This window comes from Eschrichtius robustus, chromosome 4, assembly GCF_028021215.1.
Source record: "Eschrichtius robustus isolate mEscRob2 chromosome 4, mEscRob2.pri, whole genome shotgun sequence".
In the NCBI taxonomy this organism is placed as follows: Eukaryota; Metazoa; Chordata; class Mammalia; order Artiodactyla; family Eschrichtiidae; genus Eschrichtius; species Eschrichtius robustus.
This window is the reverse complement of record NC_090827.1, coordinates 99147605-99174043: the sequence shown is the minus strand read 5'-3', so window position 1 is coordinate 99174043 and position 26439 is coordinate 99147605. Positions and strand designations below refer to the sequence as shown.

General features: G+C 35.5%; 1 protein-coding gene across 1 annotated transcript in view; it reads left to right on the top strand.

The window, feature by feature from the left end:
* Positions 1 to 26439, top strand: part of STIM2 (stromal interaction molecule 2) — a 162784-nt gene that overhangs the window by 105665 nt on the left and 30680 nt on the right. The window contains exon 4 of the mRNA XM_068543126.1: positions 23880 to 23991. Within this exon, the coding sequence (XP_068399227.1) occupies positions 23880 to 23991 (112 nt within the window). The remainder of the gene's footprint in view (positions 1 to 23879; positions 23992 to 26439) is intronic.

Here is a 26439-nt window from a genome sequence, read left to right as displayed (position 1 = left end):
ATAAAAATACAGGTAAAAAAGACGTGTTAAATTCCTAATCAGTAAATACTATAGTAGATATAGGACTTTAACCTTAAAAAATAATTAAAGATAACTTATTAAAAGGAGGTATTAGGTAGGGTTGAAGTTGCTAAATTATGAAGACAAGGGCAATGTGCACAAAGATGAGAACTGAGCAACAAGCATTTCTGAGAGCCTGTGGCCAGATTGAGCTAAAAGGAAGAAGGAATGGTGAGCAGACATCGTGTTCATAGCTTTGTTTTTCTGGTGTTCTTCATACTTTGTATCCATTTGCTGTTACTTGGTGGTGTAAAATGATCACGTGTGAAATGATGTGACTTTTACATTATATTAACATGATTCCTTTTTACCAGTTACATGTAAGCTAATTCATGTTACAGTAGCAATGAAGCATAATTGGTTGTATGTATTATGTGCTAAGCAGGCATTGGATCCTGGGTACTAAAGATGAGTTAAATGCGTCTCTGGGCTATAAGGAGTAAGTAGCTGAGTGGGAAAAACAGAGTAAACAAATAATTACAACATGTGGTGAAATGTATAATACTAGAAGTAAGTGTAAGATATGAGGTAGCTCACTGGAAGGACTAATGAACTCTCTGATAGGATTATACACAGAAGATGGTATTTGCGGTAGGCTGTGAGGGTTGACCAGGAGTTCTGGAAGCGGATAAGGAGATAGACCATAAATGGTAGCCCCCATATAGCTCCTCCTTCCGTTACCTGAAAATTTGCTAGAAATGGAAGTGGAGGTAGCATACTAAAGGAGGCGTGTGGGCTTTCAAGCTGTACAAATTTAAATCCTGGCCCTTCTGTTTATGAACATTAAGACATTTGGCACATTTAAAAATTCACTTGTAAAATGCAATTCTTGTGTGATTTAAATGAGTAATGTAGTAAAAGTGCCTGGCATAATTCCTGGCAACACCTGATAGGCACTAAGTAAGTGTTGACTTACTTACCTTTGTAATAATGCTGAACGAACTAAAATGTTCAGCTCTATTTAAAGTTTTGTAAGGTTTTTGATTCAGTCTCTTAATATTCATCAATAAAATGAATAGATATATTAGACTACATACTCACCATTGTAGTGTGCAATTCTCTGGTTTGTAAAATGTACCTGAGATCTTTATGGAATATTGTCAGTGGGGAAAAAGTAAAGTTGTGTTCCTCAGAAATTGATACTGATCTCATATAGAAAAATTTCAGCATGACCTGAATGTACTTTTTGTGTGTGTGTAGAGAATGCTTGGTTAGTTTGCACATGGCAAAAGTCCAATACAAATGAAAGCTATTTAAAAAACTAGTATTAGATTTCAGACAGATTTTGATAAACTGGATCAGTTGTTAAAATTAATGAATGAGCAGTTAAATAGTAGCCAGCTACCTAATGAAGGAAAATATAGATAGAAAATTATTGGTTATGTATAAGATCTAGGGACCATAGTAGATAAAAAAACTGATTAAGTAATGTACTGTTTTTAAAAATGATAGCTCATTGGGTTAAATAGTTATTTTAACATGTGACACTCATGAGGTAATCTTTCCATCCTGTTCAGCACGGGTCTTATCTTACCTAAGGTCATTGTGTAATTTTGGGCTTTACAGATTGAATAGACATCTGGAAAATTTGCTGAAGGTTTATTATTATTATTATTGTTTTTTGATTAGAAATTTAAAGGAACTGAAATTGTCTGAGAGAATGAAAGATGTTGGCCTTTAATGATGGATGTTTTGAAGTGTATATAAAGCCTAGCTAGAGATAAATGACCAAGAGTGTTTTCTTTCTGTTTAGGAAAGCAAAAGTGTAAATGTTACATAAAGGAAATATAAAGGAAAAGAATTCCTGACTATGGGTGTTAAATTTCTAAAAGTAAGGAGGATTATAACTATTTCCTTTGTATAGATCCTTGATATTCATAAGGATTTTCTTCTGGGTGTGAAAGTATAAATGGATCTCTAAATGTTGATAAAATCTACCAGCTTTTTCATGTGTATGCTGTTGGTTACAATGAGACTGGACTGAAAAAAAATGTAAAAGGATCAGTGCACATTGTTTGACATCAGCAGAGTAACTCAAAATGTAGACCTTATAGATAATAAGGTAGCCATTATCTTTGTGGCGTCCATCAACACAATATTGTATGTTGTGTACAGTAGTAGGCATAGCAGTCACTATGGTGACTGATACTCACTTGTACAAGTAAGTATAAGATAAGGCCTTGTTTTTCCAGGAGTTTACGATATTGTTACATGTGCACAGATGAAGTGTTAAATAACAGTACAGGAACGTTTGATTAAATACTAGGTCAGTGGTTCTATTGTGGGAGTTTAAGAGAATGAATAGATTTATTATGAGGAAGTCTTCATTAGGGAGATGACTCTTCAGCAAGATTTTGAAAGAGAGAAAATTTTCTTAGAAGTGAGAAAGAGAGAGGGATATACATACAGGTTAGCACATTAAAATGAGTAAATGAATAGGTGTAATTCCACACTTTAGTCCTAAATCCCTCAAATCAGCACAGTTTACAAGTCAGAAATGTAATTTTTTAGTATACGAGATAAGAATAAATCATTGTTTTAATATTTGTCTTTTGCTATTAACATGTAGTGCTTAACCTTTCTGTGTCTTGGTTTTGTCATCTGTTAGGGGTAAAGGTTGTCTACTACATCAGAGTGTTGAGGATGAAATGAATTTGTACATGTAAAGTGCTTAGACTAGTGCCTACTACATAGCAAGCACTCAATGACTCTCCGTTGTTACTATTTTTGTAAGGCAAGTATGAAGGTGGCACATGGGGGGGGGATGTTGGAGACTAATATTTCTGAGTTGGGGAATAGTAGAAAATAGGGTTAGACAGGGAGACGAGACTAGTGAGCCTTGATGTTTAAGTCTGATGAACTGCTTTAAGAATGACAAGTAAGATTCCACTGATACACCAGTGCTTACCAAACAATAGTGATTGCCTGGAGGACTGTATTAAGGATGTTTGATCTGTGCCTGGTCTCAGTAGCAAAGAAGGATATTACTGTAGAAATTACTGATTGGCAATATTTACTGTGTATGTGGGAGGTGGTGTAGTGTATTTTAACATTTTTATCATCCTTGTACTAAATATTAGGAGCTATTACAGCTTCTTGTTTTAGAAAGTCATATAATATGGAAGAGTTATAGGATGATGAATTCACTATAGGCAGGAAAATCAGCTCTGAGTTTAATGTAATGTGGATTTGAGTGGGAAGAATGAAGATACACAGATACTGAAGATACACAGCTGAAGAATATGTTTTCTGTCCTCCACCTGCCTGTCGTCCATTACTGGAGAAAGTTCTGTTGACAAGTAATTAATGGATGTGATACTATCTGTAATCAAGATAGGTAGTAGGCACTGTGGGTTAATAGAAAAAGAAGTATGTTAGTCTGCCTGCAGAAGTCAAGTAAGGCCAGAGGAGTTAGTTGCGTATAAAGGGACATTTACTTTTTTCATCTTTTGTCACCCTTCCCTGGGAAGGACTCTACTGGATTTATAGCTTTCAGGATACTTGTAATTAATATAGCACATTTTAAAAACACAAGGCGCACTTAGTATGCTTCAAATGCTTATGCTGTTTTATTAGCCCAGATGTTTAACACTTTTCAACTTTTATACAATACTTTTAGTTCTAGGAGAAGCAGTTGTTAGCCATCTATAGAGGTACTGGGTTTTCATTGTCCACAGAAAGTGGTTTGTACAAGGGAAGGCCTGTCCTTGAGGTAGAGTCTGGTTTCAGGATGACAGTTGTCATTATTTGCACCACTAACAAAAGTCTTTTTTGTCAAAGTTTCTTTTACGTAGAGAGTAGGTGACACGAACGTATTGTTCATTTATTCTATCAACCAACATTTAAGTGTGTTAACATGGGTTTTTTTCTATAAGAGTAGCATAAATATTACTTGATCAGTTGGCAAATTGATCATTTTGCAAACACTGCTTTATATTAATCAGGATTGATTTTTGGACTTTGTATAAAGTGTGTTTTTATTCCTTTATAATCAAATAGCTTTCTTTTTATTATATAATTATCCAAATGAATTCAGAGCACTCACAATAAATTGGTAATCTTTCTTAATCTTATTCTATATTAGTATTTCGGTCTCTCTGTACCCTTAATTTCAGATCTCTTCATCAGGACTGTTTTGGTTTTTATTAGTTTAGTTGTCTTCTTTTCTCTTTCTCTTTCTCTTTTATTGTTGGCACTCTTCCTCTTTTACTTCAGGATACTTGACTTTTGGAGACTTAGGGTCATTGCATGTACTGATTTGCTGGGATTAATTATGACTTTTTAATCTATAGAAGATATTTGACTTTGAGATAGCTCTGTCTTCCTTTGTAGTTCTTTCTTGGTTTTGTTCTGAAATAGAGACCACCTCTCAGAATAGGATGCAGAGACCGACTGCCTGTTACATCTCTCTGTACTTTGGGCTTTAGAAAACTTGACAATTTCTATTCTGTGTGGACACATGAATTAGATACATTGTGAGCCTCCATTTTTTCTCAAATAACAAAAACCCAACTTTTATATATGCATCATATGATGATGCTTTTCTTATAATTTAAGGAAGTACTATTCTAAAATTGTTTGTGAATTTGCCTTATGGTTTTCTATATACCTGAATTATTCTACATTTCTCCTCTGCTGTGTTCACAGACTCAAGCGATACCTCAAGTTTGGAGTACAGTAACAGAACCTTCTGCAGAAGGTAAAAATGAGGGCTGTCCACTTTTCACTGTGATGGACTATCTGGAAAACAATAGGCTTTCTTGAACATCTTACTGTTCTTTCCTCCCTTACCCCACCAACTGGGAACCAGTTCGACATGGATGTGTGTTAAATTTTGCTTTACTAATCCTTGGCTTGGCAAGGGGGTGGGTAGGAGGACTCTGGTTCAAGTTCTGGTTGTTAAAATATATGTTATTGCGGGAGATTCACTATATCAAATTCTGCTTTAGGTGGAACAAATATTTTGTTCCTGCTCTTTTGGATGAAGAACTTGTTCGTTGGTAATAATATTTTCCTCTTCAAAGATGGTCAGTTTTACAAAAATCTTTTCTCAAACAAATTTTATGCTTACTTGGGTCTTTTTTTCAATTCCCCTGAATATTACTTTAGAAGCAACTGTAATAGAAGCAATAGAAGCAATTTAGAAGCAACTGTAATAGAAATAATGCAAATTACAATGAAAATAAAGACTTCACAGATACTAGATAACCATTTCGATTTGAATATGACTTATTTCTAAAAATTCATTTCTATAATTCTGAAACATAATGTATACACATAATCTGTTATATTACATATATAAATATGTCTCAGAGGGAATGTATGATTAAAACATAGGATAAATCACATAGTGTTTATATTATGTCTTAAAAATCTTTTCACTCTGTGGATGGTTATGTATTCAGATAGGGTACAAAGTACAAATAATGTTTATTGTCTAACTTTCTCATCTGGTTAAGGTGCTCTTAAATAAGAGGTCCTTAATAAGCATTCCTCTGACATTTGGCCAGTCTTCTGTTTCTCTTTCTCTTTGCATCAGTGTGAGTTCTTCCGAGGTGTTGAAAATGGTGGACATTTAGATACTTTTGATTCAAAGTGTTTAAAATCAGCTGCTTACTTAAGTTATTAGTTTAATACTGAGAGTCTAGATCAGTCTAACAAAATGAAACAGCAAATGTCAGTTGCATTGAAGGAAATTAAGTTTTTATTTCCATCATCAGTTTTCTTTCCTTACCAGGTAATAGCTAAAAAAAAAAAAAAAAAAGAAGTATAAAACAGGTGTTTATCACTAGGAGCTTATGGCTGCTTAAAGGCTGTGTTCTAAAACAGAAATAACGATATGGAGTTGTGATTTGCTCACGTATAAAGGTAACATAGTTAGAGTTATATGAATTAAGAGTTCACTAAGAGAAGGAAAAGGAAAGAGAATAGCCCCTTGGGAATACTGCTAATAAGACAAAAGCAAAGGATTAACTAATGAAATAAATAATGGCCATCAGAGACATGGGAGGTGAATCAGGAAGGTGCACTTTCTTGAAAGTCTATAGAGGAGAGTTTTCAGGAAGTGACGGATGGTTGTATAGTTGAGGGCATAGTCCACCATATTGCAAAGTATCTGCTGAGAGCCCTCATGAAGAATCTTTTTTTAGTTCTCTGTAATAAGAATAGTTGTATTCCTGAGGGGATGATTTGTGCTTACCTTGTGAACCCTGTGACTGATTTTATTTCCTTCTTTGTCTACTTTTTGTAGCTTTTATTAAGGACCTCATTTATATTTTGTGCATGCTTTTAGTTTGGTTTTATTTCTCTGGCCCATTGACATCCTTCATGTTTTATTCTCTTTATATTATATGAATCTTTGTCATTATGAATCTAAGTCATTTCTTCTCTCTCTCTGTCTCTCTCACTGGGGGATAGAGAGAGGAGAGATGAAAAGTGGCCAGTAGCGCTAAATAGAGAAATACAATGTGTTGGAAAAAAGCCATTAGATACGACAAGAAGAAAATCATTAACCTACAGGATATCACTTTAAACATTGGTATGGGGAATTGACTCACATATACACACGGAATAAATCTTTAAAAAGATTTAAGTGGAAGCAACCCAAATGTCCATCAACAGATACATGGATAAACAAAATGTGGTATACAATGGAGTATTATTCAGTCTTAAAAAGTAAGGAAATTCTGACATATGTTAGAACATGGATGAACCTTGAAGACATTATGCTGAGTGAAATAAGTCAGTCACAAAAAGGCAAATACAGTATGATTCTGCTTATATGAGATACCTAGAGTAGTCAAAATCATAGAGACAGTAGAATAGTGGTTGCCGGGGGCTAGGGGGAGGGGAATGGGGAATTATTGGTGAATTGGTACAGAGTTTCCATTTTGCAAGATGAAGAGAGTTGTAGAGTTGGTTGGTGGTGATGGTTGCACAACAATATGAATACTTAATACCATTGAACTATACACTTAAAAATGGTTAAGATGGTAAATTTTATGTTATGTGTATTTTGCCATAATAAAAAATGATTTAAGAGAATGAGTAGATAGGAAGTAGATATATGGGTAACCCCCTATTTAAGGGGTAGGCAAGAAAATGGAGGAAATTGAATGGTAGTTACAAATAGGTAGTATGATCAAGTAAAGGGTTTTCTTAAGAACTGGTAGATCTGATTATGCTTAAAGAAAAAGGGAAGTACTCTACTGACATTTTAAAAAATTGAACATTTAAAAAAAATTTCATTTCAGCAAGGATTTTGTTCAAAAAGTACTACCACTGTGTATAAGAGTTGGAAGTTGGGATTACACCTTATTACATCTTAATGTAATAAATGTCAGTATTTATTTTCTTTATGGATAATTATGTTGGTTTATGGATTGAAAAGATATTGTTAGGTTAATAAAAAATGAATTTAAGCTAAGACAGGCAAGAAACTAGTTGACAGAATAATTCTTCATTGCTAGATGGCACTATCGCTAGCCATTTTCAAATCCTTCGCAGAATTTACTTCCCGTGAAGAATTTGAGTGACAGTTCTTTTAAAACAATGCCTTGAACTTTTTGGAAGGGGATAGAGGTGGGCTAGGAAAAGGGGAAATGGGAGGGTGAGTGATTAGAGAGGGGAGGCCCAAGAAATTGTTTACCCTTTACATATGCTTATTTGTTTGTTTCGTTTCTGAATTATATATTGTAAGAATATAGAATTCTAACATCCTTATTTTCCATGTTTTGACCAGTACCAAATATTTTGTGGCAGAATTTTAATGATAGTGCTACAGCTCTACTACAATGAATAATAATAGGTTTCTGTGTGCTAGCTGCATACCCACTGATCCAGAGCCTGTGACCTTAGCAAAGGTAAGCATATCCCAGATTGCAGTGTGAGATAGTTGAAGATTGATCTGCTTTGGTAGTTGTTTAAATTTCTGTCATCTGTTTTTAATGAGCATGCTCAATTGCATGAATCTGACCATGACTTTAGACTGCATTCTTTTAGATGTGTCATTGGAAGCTTTTGAAAAAGGGAAGGTTAAGTTTTAAGTTAGTGGATATATGTTTTAGGACTGTGTCTAGATTCTTTGAGTGTTTTTCAGGAATGCCCCAAAAGTAATCACTCTAGTTTCTAATGGAACCTGCACTATATTAAGTACTGGAGGCTGAATTTATCACAAAACTAAACGCTTAATAAATTACTGTGCATAACTGATTGTTAAACATGCTTTGTTGATTGGCTTGAAATTACAGTATACTATGTCTTCTTTTTTTTTTTTTTTACTACAGAGCTTTATTTTAAAGTTTGAGCAGTTTATATGTCTTAATAAGTCTTTTTTTAGTGGCAGACGATAAAGAGAGAGACTCAAATTACTTCAAGTAATGGGAAATTTGTTGTAAGGATACTCTGTCATCAATGATTTTATTAATTGCAAGTGACTCACTGGCATTATTCTGGGTTTTGGGGATAGAGCATTGAGCAAAATAGATATCCTACCTTCATGAAGTTAGCACTCTTTTAGGAAGACAGATAATGAACAAGTTTGCATGTGTGTGTGTGTGGAGATATATACACACTCACAGGACTGCTGGAACAGATTAGTGATACGATACAAGTAAAGCAGGGTAATACATGGTCGGTGACTAGGTAGGGTGGGGGCTATTTAAGTAACGTAGTCAAGGAGAAACTTCCTAAAGAGGTGATACTTGATTATAGACCTGAGTGATGAGAGAGAGTGAGTCACAGGAAGGTCTGGATGAAGTATATTCCAGGTTTAGAGATCAACCAGGCTAAGACTCTGTGGCTGGAATGACCTCAAAGTATTTAGGGGACTGTAGAAGGCTGGTGTAGCTAGATGGTCATAAGGAATGGGGAGAGTGGTAGGAGACAAGTAAGATCACTGGGATAAACAGGGGCCAGATCTCGTAAGGCCTTGAAGGGCCTAATAAAGAATGTGGGATTTATTTGAAGTATAATGTCAGTATACTTACTGAAAGTCTAGCTCCATTTAGGAGTTTCGAGCTAAGTAATGATGTGTGTTCTATCTTTTGAAAAGATTATGTAGTTACTGCGTGGATATTAGACTCTGGAGAAGAGAGGCAGGAGTAGAAGTAAAAGGCCTGTTGAGGGTCTTGCGGTGAGCTGGTAGAGGGAGGTAGCAGAGAGGTCTGATTTGAGATATAGTTTGAAGGAATAGCTGGCAGGATTTGCTGTTGGATTGGATTTAGGAAGTTGATGGGGGTGGGGACAGGAATTAAGGACGGTCCCTAGGTTTTATGTATCTGTGGTATTAAAATTTCTTGGAGATGGAGGCAATTAGGGGAAAAAGAAGTTGAAACAGGCTCAGTTGGGCCTGATCAATAATGGGAAAAAAAAAAAAAAACCTTTGAGAAACATGGAGATCACGATGCAAAGAAGTGAAGGACTGAATGCTGAGAGGAGAAGGATCCTGGAAAGAAGAAAGAAGACGTGGCCAGTGAGGTATGAGGGGAACTGGGAGAATCTAGAGTGCTGAAGTATATGAAGGAAATATTTTAAGAAACAAGGCATAGTCAGTGTCAGATGCTCCAGAAGTTTGAGTAAGATCATGACAGAGACCCGCCATTGGATCGGCAAAGTAGAGGCTGAGGTTGCTGCTGGTGATCTCGACAGAGCAGTTGCACTGTAGTGGTGGAAGTGAACGTCGGATCGGAGTGGATAAAAGAGGAAGTGCAGACAGTAAATATTGTTGACTTTCAAAAGGAGGAGAAGAGAAGTGGGGCTGTGATACCTGAAGATAAATATGATATGAAGGCAGTTTTTTTTTTATTTTTTAAAAGGTGGAAATATATAAAAGTGTGTTTATTAATGGAATGACCCAGTTGAGAAAAAATTGATGTAGGAGAAAATCAATCTATATTAATTAAAAACTATATTTAACTTAAGGAAAGTGTAGGTATGTAGTCAGGGGCTTAATCCACCCTGGTTATCTGCATTTCTCTGTTCCTTTCTGGATTTTGCTTTTATTTTCTCCTACTGCATTTCCTAGAGGCTAAACTCTGTGGCTGTGGGCAGTTGTAAACTTACCTTTTCCCAGGATCTTGACCAAAGAGAAAGGAGTCTTTCCTGCCTGCTTTAGTTCGAAAAAGTTCAGGAAGTAACTGGCTTAGGTCATGTGGCGATGTCCTCTGATTACTTCCTTTTCTGACCCCCTTTCCCTGGTGATCATGAGTCTTGTCTCAGAAGATGACAGAGAGAAAAGGGGTACCTAGTTGACAAACAGCTGTAACAGATTGATGAGCAAGAGAAACTAGACTTTGGCAAGAGTAGGTAGAAGAAAGGCTTAAAAGGTTATTCTGGATCCAGAAGTAGGTGTGTGGGGTCTCGCAGCATGGGTCACAAGATGTAAAATATAGTCACCCCTTCAGAAAATCTGATATGTTCTTGACATTTTCAGGCCAAAATTTTTGGACTATAAATGGATTTTCTCATATACCTCTTTTTTTCCCACTCTGAATTTTATGATGAGTATATTATTTCCCAAATATAGATGCTTTATTAAATCCCATTTTGGTATTTTAATTAAATGAGCTAATACAATTCTCATCACTGGACACTATATCAGTAAATTTTGCTCTACTTCTACCCTTTCCAAAATCTTCCTCGCTGTTACAAATTTTCACCTCTGCACAGCTCTTTTTACTTTGACAAAGTGAAACCCTGACTGTGTTCACCTAGATCACCAGACATGTGTATACTGTGCAAGAGGAAACATAGGTGTTTTTAAAAGCATCATTGGAGGATCAAAGAAGTGAATTCGAGGAGGCAAAAGCTAGGTGCTGTCATTCTGAGTTAGTTTGGAAATCTTGAGAAAGTGATGCCCTCCAGATACATGTTAAGTTTAGGGAATATATGATTCTTGGCACATGACCTAAACACCCCCAAAAGGCAAATAGTATTCATCACACTTAAGTAATATCTAAGAATACCAACTACTGTTCGCAACTACTGGTAACTTTACTGTAAAGAGCCTAAGAATGTAGAAGGTTTTTGCAGTGCTGTGTCTTCATGATGTCCTAGAGTTCTTATCTTTTGAGTTACTCATGAATTTTTGCCAAGTGAGGTCTTCTCAGTAGGGAAAAGAACAAATATAACATTAGAGAGTCAATGAATATAAAGTTTGTAAAGGCGTCCAGAGAATTGTCTAGGGAGATAGGCTTTTATGAAATTATAAAAAGTTATTAAATTATAAGTAGTTATAGGCAGTACTTTGCTGTTATCAATTCTAGGAAAAGCAATACTTTCATGAGATTTAGACTACTATAAGAAATGGAAGTTTTATTTAGTTTACGGTGCTGTCTTCATTTTTTATATTTTTTAATGAAAAATTTGGATAATATTTTTTCAGAAATTAATTTGATGTCGTTGTCTTTCATTTCAAATGATTGTCTTTCATTTTCTTTATATTAATAGGAAGCAAGGAGCAGAATTCTCTGAAATACCAAATTGGTGTAATATTTTTATTAGTAGCATTTGTGTAGACTGAAGACATGGATAAATTACGAATAGATATGGTATTTGTCTTCTGGAATGTAAGAATTTGTTTATTTTGCAAGTAAATTGGTTAGGCAGGACTTAGAGGTCACTTCTATGGTTTTTGGTTTGTCAACACTTGATTAAAATAGATACTCATTACTCACTAGAAATAAGAGGGCAATTTATAATTTAAGTAGAACTCTGAATTTAATTATTTGGAAATAACTTGTTGTTTTGTCTCCAACACTGTTTCACCAGAGTAAGCAGATTTACTTTCTTCCCCGTTGACACAGCTGGGGCCTGGGAAAAAAAAAAAAAAGTTAAAGCAGGAAAGCGCTTCTGGATCTGGGAAATAAGTCAATTTCAAGAGAACAAAGAAATATAACTGGGAATTATTGAATAGACAGTTAGAAAAGGCACACACACACAAAAGGTTATTTCAACTCCAGCTCTACTTTTACAGTAGAGAAATAGTAAAGTTCAGATGTTTTAGTGTTTTAAACCAATGTAGTCACGATGTTCCTAAAAAAAAAAACGACTTAAATTTCAGGTTATTCCTGAATGCAACCAAAGTTAAGAAAAGAATTGGTCTTCTTTAAAGTCTAGTTTTCGAAAGTATCATAAATATTTTTGTAGTAGTTTATTATTAGTTTTTTTGCTAAATAAACATCATAAATCTGTACTAGAAATTTCCAGTATTATGAATTTAAGATCGTACATCTTTTCAACCTGGTACTAAATGAATGTTGAACAACAAGTAAACTTTTTATGGATTCTGAGGCTTTATAATCACTGAGGTCTCTCATCTTTTAGTTACTGGTATCTTGCGAAACTCCAAGGTACAGCTGTCCTTTCCTAGAGAGACAGTATTCCATAGAAAGTGTGGAGCTTGACTTCCTAGATTCAGCTCTTTGTGTAACAGTAAATTTTTTTCCCCTTGAGCAAGTACCTTAATCTTTCTGTCTTTAGCTTTCCCCATCTGTAAAATGTAGGTAGTAATAGTACCCACCTTAGAGGATTGTGTTGAGGATTAAATGAGTTAATATATAGAGCTTAGAACAATACTTGACAGCTAATAAGGGCCTAATATTTGCTATTATCATTGTTAGTGTTAAAAGATTACCATACTTTCTTGAAGAAAACCACAAACTACAAAAGTAATGAAGTTAGCAATTATTAGAACTCTCTGCCTGCATAATTGAAAAAGAAAGATTATTAATGCAGTTTTTTTAATTGAAAGCAATTTCAAATTTAGTGAAAAGTTGCAGGACCAGAACAAAGAACTCATATACACTTTGTCCAGAGACCCTCATTCCAATTTTGCCTTTTATCCTCATAATGACCTTTATAGCCAAAGGATCCAAGAGTATTCAGTTGTCCTGAGTTTGTAGTCTTCTTTAATCTGGAACAGTTCCATAGTATTTCCTTGCCTTGCATGTCTTTGGCCAGTAATTGTCAAAAGTGTCATTTTGTAGATTGTATCTAAATTAGGGTTTGTTTGATGTTTTCATATGATTAGATCCCTGTTAGGCATTTGGGCTGGACTGTCACAGAAATGATTCTTTTCATTAAATTCTTTTGATTGGCACATGGTGTCAGTTTGTCTTATGTGGTGTTACCTTTGATCACTTGATTAAGATAGTGTCTACCCCGTTTCTGTAACTGTAAAGTTACTTTTTTCCCCCTTTGTAATATTTTGTGTGTGTGTGGAGAGAAACTTGGAGACTTTGTAACATCACATTCCTCATATCACTTTCACCCACTAGTTTCAGCATCTGTGAATGTTTCTTGCCTGAATTAATTATTACTCTGATGGTTGCCAAATTGTAATTTTTCAAATTCCATCATTCCTTCTATTTATTAGTTGCATTTTATTATAAGGAAGAAATTTAAACAGTGTATTGTCAACATCTTGTCCTGTGAAAAGGGTGGGAGATAACAGACATATCTTGAAAATAGAAATTGGGAAAATAGTGAATCTCAAAATCTTATAACTGTTCTGAAGATTGATCTTCAGCATTTATTCATTTATATCAGCATGGACTCCTGGATTTGTTGCTCTCATTATTTTAATGCTTAAATTGTCCCAACTATGGCTAGTGGGAAGCCTTTCAAGCTGGCTTTTCTATTCTTTCATATGTGTGTCTCTATCATTTTTTGAGCTTTCCTTATATTCTGGCACAAAAAGATGTTCCAGGCTTATTTTGTTATTTCTCAGCCCTACCCCTGGAAACAACCATTTCTCCAAGGAGTTCTGGCTGCTTTTAGTTGAGGTGGTATTTAGAAACCAAGATTTGCACACTAGGTGTTCTCATTGCTACTGAGGTATTATTCCCAGGCCTTCTCAGTGGACAGAGTTAAGAAACACACACACACATCTCTATTTACTTCTCTCTATATATTAAAAGTCACGAGTTCTCACTGATACCTGTTACCAGTTCACATTGATACCAGTCTAACACTACTGGATTAATTCTAGCTGGTTAATTCTAGTTAACTTCTTTCCCTATTTGTATCTCATTTCACTGACTATGAAACACCTAGCTCTGTTATCTTCGATATATTTTCTAATTTGCTGAGTCCCCCTGTACATATTCAGTCTCTTGACACCATTGGGCTGCTCCCTCACTCAGGAGCCTGCCTTGTAGGGACCTGGTGTTCCCATTGTCCTCATTAGGCAGACTCTGCCCACCACTAGCCTATCTTCCCATCATCACATGGAACCCAGCTACTGCTGGGCAATTTGAGAATTTAAAAAGACTTTGGAGAGAAGTCGAGTGAGCACTATACAGTGACATTGTATTAAGGAGTTCGTCTTTATGAATTTATTTTTCTCACTGAAGCACATTATTCACATTTTTCCTTCATCACATAACTCTAGCTATTGACAAAGGTCCCCTGTGAATGGGGAGGCTATTTAATATTTTAATGTTTCAATCATTGTGTCAGTACTACTCAGAAAACAAGTGAACTTTTCCTAAATTGTTTTGGCATTAATAGTAATGAGTTAAACCACTACTCTATATAGTAGTTGAAACCTAAATTGGAAAATGCTATATACCAAGTAAATGCAGCTAATAGCATTTGTGAACTGTTAGAATTTTAAATGCTACATGTACTAGAAAAAGTCATATCAAAGTTCCTAGGTAATATTATCTTGAGAATGCTTTTACCGTTGGAATTGGTGAATTTTTCTCTTCTAGGAGAAATAAGGATTAACACGTTTTGCATGTGATGTCTCTTCTTACCTGGAGCTGTTGTGACAAGAGGCTGTGAAAGCTCCAATTTTAGCTGGCCTTTGATTTAATACCCTTTAGAAATAAGGTATTTATTAACTGGGCTTTGTGTTCATTTTTGTTGAACTTCCTCTTAAAGTCAATACATTTTCTTACATTGAGCTTTATGTCAGTCTTGGTAATAATTTCTTGACTCTGATGTTTTACGTTTATTTTATCTAGTGCCCAGGAGTAATTACTGTGCACTCAGTAAATATTTGTTGAATGTAAGAATCCCAAGTCACCTGTGCAGATAGTCTTTTGAAGAAACTCCCAAATTCCAAGAGGAAAAAAATTGAGCATTTTTGAAATCTTAATAGCAGAAAATTAAAGCAGACATTTGTAAATATAATAATTATAATTATAGAATTGTTGTTCAACATATTCTTTGAAAAGTAGCATCCTTTCTTTTTTATGAAGCTTAGCCGTACTTTTGAAAAAGTTTGTTGCTTTATCTAGAAATGCCACTCTTTTTAAAGTGAATGCAAAGGTGACATTTTCCTGGCAGCCTTGGTTAATAAATCATTTTGTAATTCATTCACTCATCTAGCAAGTATTAATTGAGTTCCTAAGAAACATCTGCCATTCCACATTTGTTTAGTGCCTGCTGTATTTTTGGCATTGTATATATAGCATGTTGGGAATATAGAAATGAATAAGAGATATTGTCTGCCCTTAAAGAACTTATTTTCATTTGATGTGAACTACTCTTTGTAGTCTCAGTTCAGTGTTTTAAAAAAAGAAGGTTGAGGGCTGAGTGTAAAATGGAAGATGCATAACCAGAGATTCAGCCACTCTGTCCCTGACGTCTTCGATGACATCGTAATGAGATGTTTAGGAAAACTTGATTAAACATTTAATTCCCTTATAGCTATTGAGTTCACTGATTTTGTGGACTTATTTATAAAGAAAGCAAATTCCTTGAATTTACTTATTTATTATAAGTAACAATATTTATTATATTATGATAATAATTTACATTTGTGGAGCAGTTTTACCATTCCTAAGAGTTATTTCCACACACATTTTGTTAGTTAATCTTCAGAACAGTCATACAACTTTGAGACTCAATGTTTCTCCAGTTTCTATTTTTTAGATATGTCTTTGTTATCTTTCATCATCTTCACGAAACTAGGTGTTGATGGTATACTCCGTTTAAATGATAAGATTGCAGTTTACAACAGGAAAAGTATTAAAGCCTTCCCTTAGTGTCCATTGTACCACTGTTGGAAAGAGAACACCTGGTAATTTTTGAGTTCTGAACATTCAGACATTTACCAATATTTATCTAGAGTGTCTAAAAATTACATGTAATTCTTGCATGGTAAAAGGTAAGGAGCTCATGAGAGAAAGTGTGCACTTACTTCTCTTTGATACAACTACTAATATCTACTAATGTCTAGACTTCCCAATTTCAGGGTGTGGCTTTTAGGTGTCCAAATATAGCATGGTGCAGGAACTTAGTCCTGTTAACAGAGACATGCCCCACTGACCACTGTGCAGATGAGGCGCTCACGTGCTGGTTCTGTTCTAAAGATAAGCCTCCCTTGACTGTGCTGAGCAGCTGATCATCTGAAGTCTCACTCAGAACTGATACCACAAAGTCTATAAACCGCCTGAGTTGAGATTAAGTGTGGAAAGCTTTAAACATTTTCATTTTTTATATTTTAAAAAGTTATTTTTTTTTAATGTTTATATTACATTTAGTTAAAGTTGCTTTTCATCGAAGTCCTGCTATGTTGAACCTTTGGTTAGTTGCAGTTTCCCCAGATAAATTGTCTGTCACTGTAAGAACTTCTGAGGCTTTTGTAACTTAAAATTCTTAGTTGAAATTGAATTTGGAGAAGCTGTGAATACTGGTCTGCACCTATATTTTAGAAATTAGTACGTCACATAAACATGCCAGTAATTCAAATATTTTTCAAATGACAAATAATTTTTAGCTTGTGTATCAGAGTAGCTTCAAAATATAGAACTTGTTTTTATTAACCATTTCATATGGCCAGCTTTAAGTATAGTTACTTTTTTAACAATGTTTCTTCTTTCTCCTTCCTGACCCCCTTACCACACCTTTTGTTACTTATAAAGAAGTTTTCATACTTTAGTAGAAAGTAGTAAGTGTGTAGTAACTGTACTGTATGTAGCTATATGGTACTGTATTAAAATATCACAAGTGGATTTCTTTGAAATACATTAGTTTCCCAAAAGAAACTGTTAAAGTAATGTTAGTTGCTTTCCTAACATTAAGAACATTACAAATGTTTTTATCATAAATTTAGAAGATAGCAGTTTTTAAAAAGTAATAGGAGATATTAAGAAATGAAATGCAGAGTAAATGTAAATGGTGTGTCTGTTATACACAAGATGTGACACAGCTGACGGTGGCTTTGAAATTTTCTCAGTATGCAGCGGAGGGGAGGAGGAAGTGCATAATGGTTAAGAGTTGGGGCTTTGAAGTTGATGTGGTTTTGAATCCTATCTCCACTGCTTACTTGGTGTGTGAATTTAGACAAGTTACTCATACTCTCTGAGACTCAGCTTCCTGATCTGTAAACCAAGATTATAATATTACTCCTAAAACCTAGTTCATAGGGTTGTTGAAAGGATTTCATGAGATAATTCATGTAAAGCATTTAGCACAGTTCCTGGAACTTGCCAGGTGCTCACAAAATGTTAGGTACTGCTTTATTAACATGTCTCTACATGCACACTAATGCTTTCTAATTAGAAATTAGTTTTCTCCCTCACAGTATTTAGGTGATTTCACAAATCATCTTTGAAGCCTTTTAGGACAGCATGTGCTTAATATTAAATACAACAGATGAAAACTTACATCGTGGTACTTCACTAAGCTGTTTTGTATTTTTAGGCCTGTAACTTAATACAAGTATATGACTAAGTGCACTGGGTGCATTGGTTTTATAAGATGGCCTTCTACAGATGAAATGCGCAAGTAAATACATATATGTAAATCCTCTGAAGTTTCTCTTTTGCACTGTTCCTGTCTGTCACATTTGTTTAAGGCAGAGATGGACTGAAAGCACACAAATTCTCATCTCATCCAACTGTCAAACACATGGCTATAAACTGGCACCTTAGCCTCCATTGTAAGTCTCTGTGATCCTCTTTTGGAGTCAGGGATTCTCTTTGAAATGGGATATCATGAAAACAGTACGGTTTGTCTTTCATTCCACTATGGGATAGCAAGTAGGCACAAAAACAAAACAAAACAGCTTCTTTAAGGAAGAAAAAAGTCAGTTATATATTTAGCTAATACTTAAATGGCAACTTTATGCTGGGCTGCTGGAAGCTTACAGTATGGTAGGAACATAAGATGTAATTAAGCAAACTGTTACAAAATAAGGCAGCACATATGAGATGCCATTTGGTAGAAATAGTAAGTACTATAGAAATTCAGGGGAGGGAGAGACCACTTTCAGTTGGAGTGTTTCTTCTACTTATAACCTAGTTTGTACAACTGAGCATGTACCTATGCATGACTCATGAGTCTTTTTTAGAAGGCTGCTTTTGCTGGGTGGCCACAGGAATGCTTGATTCTTTACCCCTCTGTTGCTGGGTATTTCTAGCCCTTACTATCTCTTCATTCTCCCCATTACTATAGATTCTACTGCTGTCTCCCCTGAGGCCCAGTTACTGTTTTTCATCTTTTCAAAGTGTTGGTCCAAACTAATTATATGGAGGTGGCATTGACGATAGCAAGTAGGAAGGGCAGGAAAGAGGAAGTGTTTTGGTGTAGAATCAGGAGTCTCATTCCCTATTACAGAAAGAGCCCTTTAGAGAGCAGCAAAGGGGGCATGGAAAGGAGAGTCCTCATAGTGCCTCTCTGTTCCTGTGAAAAATCCATAAATGTGTTCTCCCACACCCCCTCGTCTCCTGGAGATTTGGTTCTCGTCACCATCCTGTCCCCACTCTCCCCTGTCCCACACTACTTGCTTTGCTCCAGAGCCCTGCTCCAGCTCTCAATCCCCTGACTCTTTGAAATCTTACCCTTCAGGCTGTTAGAGCCCCCTTTTCAAGTCCTAGGAGTCAGTCCCATGATGAAGAACTGGTGTAGCTCCATTGGGCTATTGTGTTACTGCCTCCAGGCCTTCAGTAGGCCATGATGCTTACTTAATGCCTGTAGTGGAATCCTGAATCCATTAACGCGGTTACCCACAGCAGATTGCTCACATGTAATGTTTAACTCTTGAATTACTATTAGTACTATAGGTCTGGAAGCTTTTTTTCTATGAGAAAATGTGTTTTGAATTTTAACGTTAAATAGTGAGCTCTTCTTTTAAATCAGGAGCCACCTCTATTGGCAGTGAACTTGGAGTCAGAAGATTTGAGTTCAGATGCTAGCTGTGTAACTACATTGTAATTACATGACCTCTCTTGGATAAGGTTCTCTCTATAGACTGTAGAGGTAACAGCTGTCTCTCAGATGTGGTTTGGAGGTGTTAAATGAGAATGTATGTGAAAGTGTGTAGTAAAATGTAAAATCCTATATCAAAGGAATGTGGCATTATGGTGTTAATAATCACTGTGTTAGGTAAAAGAACAAGTTCCTGCCCTCTGGGAACTCATCGTCCAGAGGGTAACACAAGCACGGACAATTACATTAGAGTATGTGATAAATCCTATGGCAGATACAGGTACATGTGATCAGGGGAGCAAGGAAGAGCAACTATAATCTGGAAATGGATAGATAGGGAAAACTTCGTGGAGGAGTGACTTCCTGATCTGAAGGCTAAGGAAGAGCAAGCCTGGCAGAGAAGGAAGAAAGGGAAAGCCATTCCAGGTTGAAGGAGTGGCATGGGGGAATATGGCAGATTCAGAAAGCTGCATATATGGTTTCAAGTATGGAGCATAAACCGTCTACTTGTAGTGCCTAATTTGATTATGAGGACCACTTACCTAACTCTAAAGAGGTAATGTTATTGTACAATGGTAGACAATTCTAGAAATGGACTTGGTCTGAAACCTGGTTTGACCATTTAGTAATCTGTTTTATCTAATTAAAAACTTCACCTTCATAAACTTATAGGTTCAGTATGATGATGAAAGTACCTACTTCAAAACGGTTGTTGCAATGGTGGTTTGAAATAAGTTTTGCAAATCTCCTGGTGTTTAATAAACATGTAGTAAATGTTAGGAACAGTTTTGTTGCTGTCCTAAAAGTTCTTAGAGTTACTTTTTCCCTCTCAGTATTCTATAATCTACTGTTCTAGGTTAACAGTTTAGCAATATTTTAAACGTTATCTCTTGTTCATTATAACAAAATCATAAAAACAGAATTTGAGTGAATTTTAAAGATGGTCTAGCTCAATTTCATTATTTTGTGTGTGTGTTGAGAAACAGAGTCACAGTTAAATAATCTGGCTGTGATATCACAATGAGTTAGTGACACAGCTGGGACTAGAATCAGGTCTGTTTGAATTCCAGAGTTCTTTCTATTGGTCTTGGAATAAATTGCCAAAAATCACTCAAAGACACCAACCTATGGCACTGGCCACAATTTCTAGCAGAAACAATATAAGTTAACAATGTAGAAACTGACATTTCTGTAGCTTTACAGATAGATTTAAGAAATCTATATTTTTAAAGGAGTATCATATCCTCTGCCTGTCCTCTGGTGGGAATGGTATTTAGCAACAGCACATGTGAAAGAGCAGTGAGAGGCAGATACTGAGGAACTGGATAATTCTCTTTTTTTAATTTACTTTTTAAAATTGAAGTATAGTTGATTTATGGATAATTCTTAAATGAATAATTCCTTTGCCATCAAAAATTTGTCATACAGACAAATTCCTATTTCTGTTTGAATCTCCTTTCTAAAATATGAAAATAGATTTTCATAATACTTCTCAATTAAACACGCTCTACTTCGTTTATTCAAGAGGATCCAATAGATAATTTGTTTAGTGCCTTTTGTGTACCAAGTGCTAGGGCTAGAATGGTGAGCAAGAAACTCATGCTTTAGTGGTTATAAACAGATGTTGAAACAATAATCATACAAATAAATAATTATAATTAGTTAAATGCTATGCCTAAAAGTACAGAGTGATATATGATCATATAGTAATGTTTGAGGAGGCTCCCCTGAGGAATTAAAGTTTTAATGGCAATATGAAGGCTCAACAAAGTAAATAGGCAAAGATGAGTCAGAGGGATAGAGAAAGGGAAAGAGGAAACAGCATGTGCAAAGGCCCTGAGGAAGGACATAGTATTATCTGTCCTAAGAATTGAAAGACAATTTACTGTAATTGGAGCAGAGAAAGCTAATATAAAATACAGCTCCGGCTCTTGAGAAGTGAAGGTATTTACTAGGCATCACCAAAGAAACCAAATAGCACAAGAAGAGGAAATAAACCTCCCCCCCACCAACGTAAAATGTGTGCTCTATGTTAGAATTTTGGAGTTTTACAGATTCAGTGAAAAGAAAATTACTTTAGAACCACTATAATATTCTATTTATTAGACGGAGTAATACTAGGATTTGTGTACTTTTAAACATGTATTATTTTTCATTTGATTTTTCTTCTTTTCTATCTTGGTTCATTGGGAATTGAGGGACTATTTTGATGTACTGGAGTGTTTAGATCAGGGACTTTTGCTTTTGATCAGCTGAACAGCCATAGAAATGACAGAGAGAATCTTATCCTGTTTTCTTGGCTGAGGTTTTTGTGTGGGTGTGTGAGGTGCAGCTGCACCCTCGGTTTCTTGGCAGTCAAGGCAAGGCAATTCTCAATGCAGTTCATCTTGGATAGGAAGAAACTTAAGATAAAAAGGCTACTTTGCATGTATTAAATTCAGTGGAAAGCACCCAGGGCCTGAACCTTTGGCTGATATTTATTCTAAGTTATCTGGCTAAATGGATACAGCAGCCTCAGGCACATGCCCACGCTTATGGCAGGAACACATGAAAGAGAGCTCATTAAAAAAATAGTCAAAGCTTTGTCTCAGTATAAAATTATCAAATATCATATGTAATTTAAAAATTAATTTTTGTTAATTTTTTGTTTATGATTTAGTTAAGCTTTTCCTCTAAAGAACACTTAATGAAAAAGGCACATTGCTAACATAATCAGAAAGATCTTATCTCAGATTTATCACAGATGGATTCCCATCTCTGCTTTTATTGCTCATTTGTTTTCTTCACTCTACTTTGGCCTTTTCTGTGATCTATAAGCATTTTGTTTCTCCACACCCTCAGATGAAATGCAGACGAACATGGAGCTCTTTTTTCAAGCACATTTGCATCCTTTCCTTTGGGTAAACTTATTGTTCTTCCTACTCTTCAAGTATCAACAGAAATGTCTGAGTTGCTTCCAGTGTTTAACTGCTTGCTTATATCTCTACTATTATTTAATATTATTGCTCTTAGAGTAGTGTAGAATCAGGTCCTGAGGTCAGTTGGCCTGGGTTCAGATCCAGTTCAGCTACTCCTATCTTGGTCCCGTTAACTTCTCAGTTTCTCATCTCCAAAATGGAGATAATCATGTTAGTGCCTCATAAGCTTTTTTTTTTTTTTTAAAGGTTTAAAGGGAAAAATGCATTAAAGGGCTTAACTCAAAATAAGTGTCTAGGAGAAGAGACATTAGCTATTCTTTTCTTCATGATTTAGAACCAATCTTCTAGAATCCATTAACAGCTATCTTCAACTCTTCTGGGTGATTTCATTTAGTCTAAAGACCATCTATATGCCCATGACTTCTAATTTATATCTCTGTTCCTTACCTCACTCTTCCCCAAGCTTGAGGTTTGTATATCTGACTGCTACGTATATTGGCACTTAAATATCTAATACATACTTCAAACATAACATGTCTAAAAATAGAACTTTCGATCTCTATCACCTGCCCCTACTTGCCTCCCCAGTTTGTTCCTCCTCATTCTTTCCTATCTCAGTTAGTGGCAGCACTCTCCGTACTTTTTTTGGCTTTCCTCTAGCTATCAGACCCCATCCATTTCATCAGAACATCTGAAAGCATTTTCCCCAGAATATGTCCTGAATCTGACCACTTGTCACCATATCCTCTACTAGCACGTTAGTCCAAGGGAATATAACCCCTTTTGCTTGGACAGTTGTGGAAGGAATGGTCTCCTTATTCCTCTCTGTTTTCAGTCTTGTCTCTCACAATTCATTCTTCACGTTGGATAGTGATATTTTAAAAGCATAGATTATTTACCTCTCCTTCTTCTTATTGAAATTAGAAAAATATCCAGAATTTTTGAAAGTATTTTTTGACCTGGCCCCTCTGACTACTTTCCCTCAAACACAGCTAGTTCATTCCTTATCTTAAGGTTTTTACACCAGCTTTCTCCTTTGTCTGGATTATTTTTTCTCCTAGATCATCACAATGTTGACTCCTTGCAATTTTTAGGTCTTAATTCAGGTAACAGCTCCTCAGAGAGACTTTACCCTGACATCTTTTCTCTCTTAATAGCTGATCACTATCTGAAATTTCCTCCTCTTTTCTTCCTCCTTTTGTTAATTGCCCCTCCCCACTCCCAAAAGAATTTGTTTTATGCGAGTAAGGACTTTATCCATCTTCTTTACTGCCATATTCCCAGTGCTTAGAATGGAACCTGATACTCAGGTTTACAGTATTATATGGATGGATGGCTAAATGAAAGAATGAATGAATAAATACATATCTGGTAAGTTTACAACCAGCGAAATAGTGGATTATTTCGTCCTGTTCAAACTTTGCATAGATGCTTGTTTTAGAATTAAGCATGTTAATATTTTGTTATCTTTTCCTTTATGTGTCTTCTCTGTTCTAGATTGTAAGCCCTTAAGGGTAGGAGGTATGTCTCCATTGTTTTTAGCTTTTCATAGAATGCTACATATTATTGTAGTACTTATTATTGATTGAATTGAATTGAAAATTCAGTCTAACATCTTTATTTCCAATTAAGTTATAGTATTGTTATACATATGTGTATGTATATAAATATATATATAATTTATATAAATTCTGAAAGCAGATGTGTTTAAAATATTCCTTCTCTTTTCATCTTTTGCAGTTCATAATTGGACCCTTGAGGACACGCTTCAGTGGTTGATAGAATTTGTTGAACTACCCCAATATGAGAAGAATTTTAGAGACAATAATGTCAAAGGAACAACGCTTCCCAGGTGGGTCTTTATTATTCAAATGTATTTTTTGTCCTCCTGGAGAATAATGTTACTTTTCAAAGCAAAATCTACAAGTTACTTCTGCGGCTCAGTGCTCAAAGAAAATATTATAAATATATCCATTCTTTGATATCTGTGCAGTGTGAATTTGCAAGCTTTAACCAATTTTTCTTGCCTAGATAATCTGGCCTTTTAAAATATTTATTCCTAAGGAAAGTAATTTTGAAAATTAGAAGGTAGGTCAACTACATCTTTTTTAGATAACATCAAAGGGCCAACCTCTGTGGAGCAGCTAAGCCTGCGATCTGCAACTACTGAGCCAGCGTGCTGCAACTACTGAAGCCAACACGCCTAGAGCCCGTGTTCCACAACAGGAGAAGCCACCGCGATGAGAAGCCCGTGCACCGCAATGAAGAGTAGCCCCCACTCGCTGCAACTAGAGAAAGCCCATGCACAGCAACGAAGACCCAATGCAGCCAAAAAAAAAAAAACAACAGAAAAACCCCAAAAAAACAAAGGGCCGACCTCTGACCCCGTTGTAAATGTAACAAAAGCTTATTCATTTGATACGGGGTCCACCTTTATGAAAAGACCTATTTGAATGGATTAATGTACAGATCCTTAGTCTTAATTGGTATTCTTTTAATAACAACACTTAATTTTAGTGACCACATGTTAAACCTCAAAAAAATGAAGTTTAATAAATAAACTGTAAATAATAACAACCATTTTTGAATGTATATGACATAGAGGTACTGTATATTATCTCATATAAGCTTCATGGTTAAAATGAAGTACAGTGTATTATTATCCCCATTTTACAGATTGAAAAAACCAAGTCAGAGAGAAGTTAAATGTTTTGCCCAAGGTAGCATTTGAACACAGATAGATCTGATACCAAAGTATAGGATGCCAATTTATTCCTTAGGTGTCTGGAATTAATTGTCACTACTTTTCTAAATTATGTTTTAAAAATTCCATTAGTTAACCTAATAATCGTTAAAGATTTAAATGTTAAAATTTGCATAATTCCACTGGAACTTGACCCTTATGAGATTGCTTATGTTCCATTCCAACCTAGATTGTTTCTTGTACCAAAAAAGTCTCTAATAATGCTATCTAATTATTATATGCATATTTTTATTTCTAATCAATTTACTTATACATCCTATTTAAATAAGAGGCATTTGTTGCTTTGAAGTTTGTATTTTGGATCAAGTTGAAAGTTTTCATATCTTCTTAAATGTATTCTGAAAATCAACATCAGTATTTCTGATTTTACTGTGCACATGACTATAATGATGAAATTATGGAGTTAAGAGTCAAATCAACAAGTGCATATTAAGTGTCTTGTATGTTCATGGTGCAACTAGATGCTGAAAAGAAGGAAAAAAAAATAAAATAGAGTTCTTGCTTTTAAATAAGACAAGTTTCTAAGTTAAAACAAAACAGGATAGTAGAGCATTGATGGGATTAGGGTTTTTCAAGTTGTTTATGTTACCCTGGAACATATAGAATTTTTCTTATCCTGTCTTTTGGGAAGTTTCTTTATATAACAACAACATGAAATAAAATAGGCTGCTTGATTTTGTTTGTTTTTGTGAGCTGCATTGGGTCTTCGTTGCTGCACGCGGCCTTTCTCTAGTTGTGGCGAGCGGGGGCTACTTTTCGTTGAGGTGCACGGGCTTCTCATTGTGGTGGCTTCTCTTGTTACGGAGCACAGGCTCTAGGTGCGCGGGCTTTAGCAGCTGTGGCTCGCGGGCTTTAGCAGCTGTGGCTCGCGGGCTTTAGCAGTTGTGGCTCGCGGGCTCTAGAGTGCAGGCTCAGTAGTTGTGGCGCACGGGCTTAGTTGCTCCGTGGCATGTGGGATCTTCCCGGACCAGGGATAGAACCCATGTCCCCTGCATTGGCAGGCAGATTCTTAACCACTGCACCACCAGGGAAGTGCCAGGCTGCTTGATGTTTTGACCATAAATGTTATAGCCACTTTTTTCTTTTGGTTAAGTAAAGGTTATCAGAGATAACCTCAAATTCTGGTAGAATTGTTGAGATAACATCACACACTTAATCAAGATCAGTTTTTTAAAAATAGTGAACACGTTACTACAGAAGAAAAGCTTATAAATGTGGAAGTTCGGCTTTCAGGTCAGCCCACTGGAGGCTTTTTGAATGGAGGGGAAAGGAAAACTGGAATAGCCTTCATCAAGCCCCTTTTATATGGTAATAGAAATTAGATGAGTCCATTTAAAAGCTTAACTTTTATATGGTAATAGAAATTAACTTCACAACTTTTGAACTTAAACTTTTTTGTAGGGTAACTGTAGATATAAGAGCTATTTATAAGAATGTATAAGAAAATGTATTACACATTCCAGATGTACACATACCTACAGTAATTCATTATTTTGTTTCCTTTCTGTGGCATTAAAATATTGTTACATCTGCAGT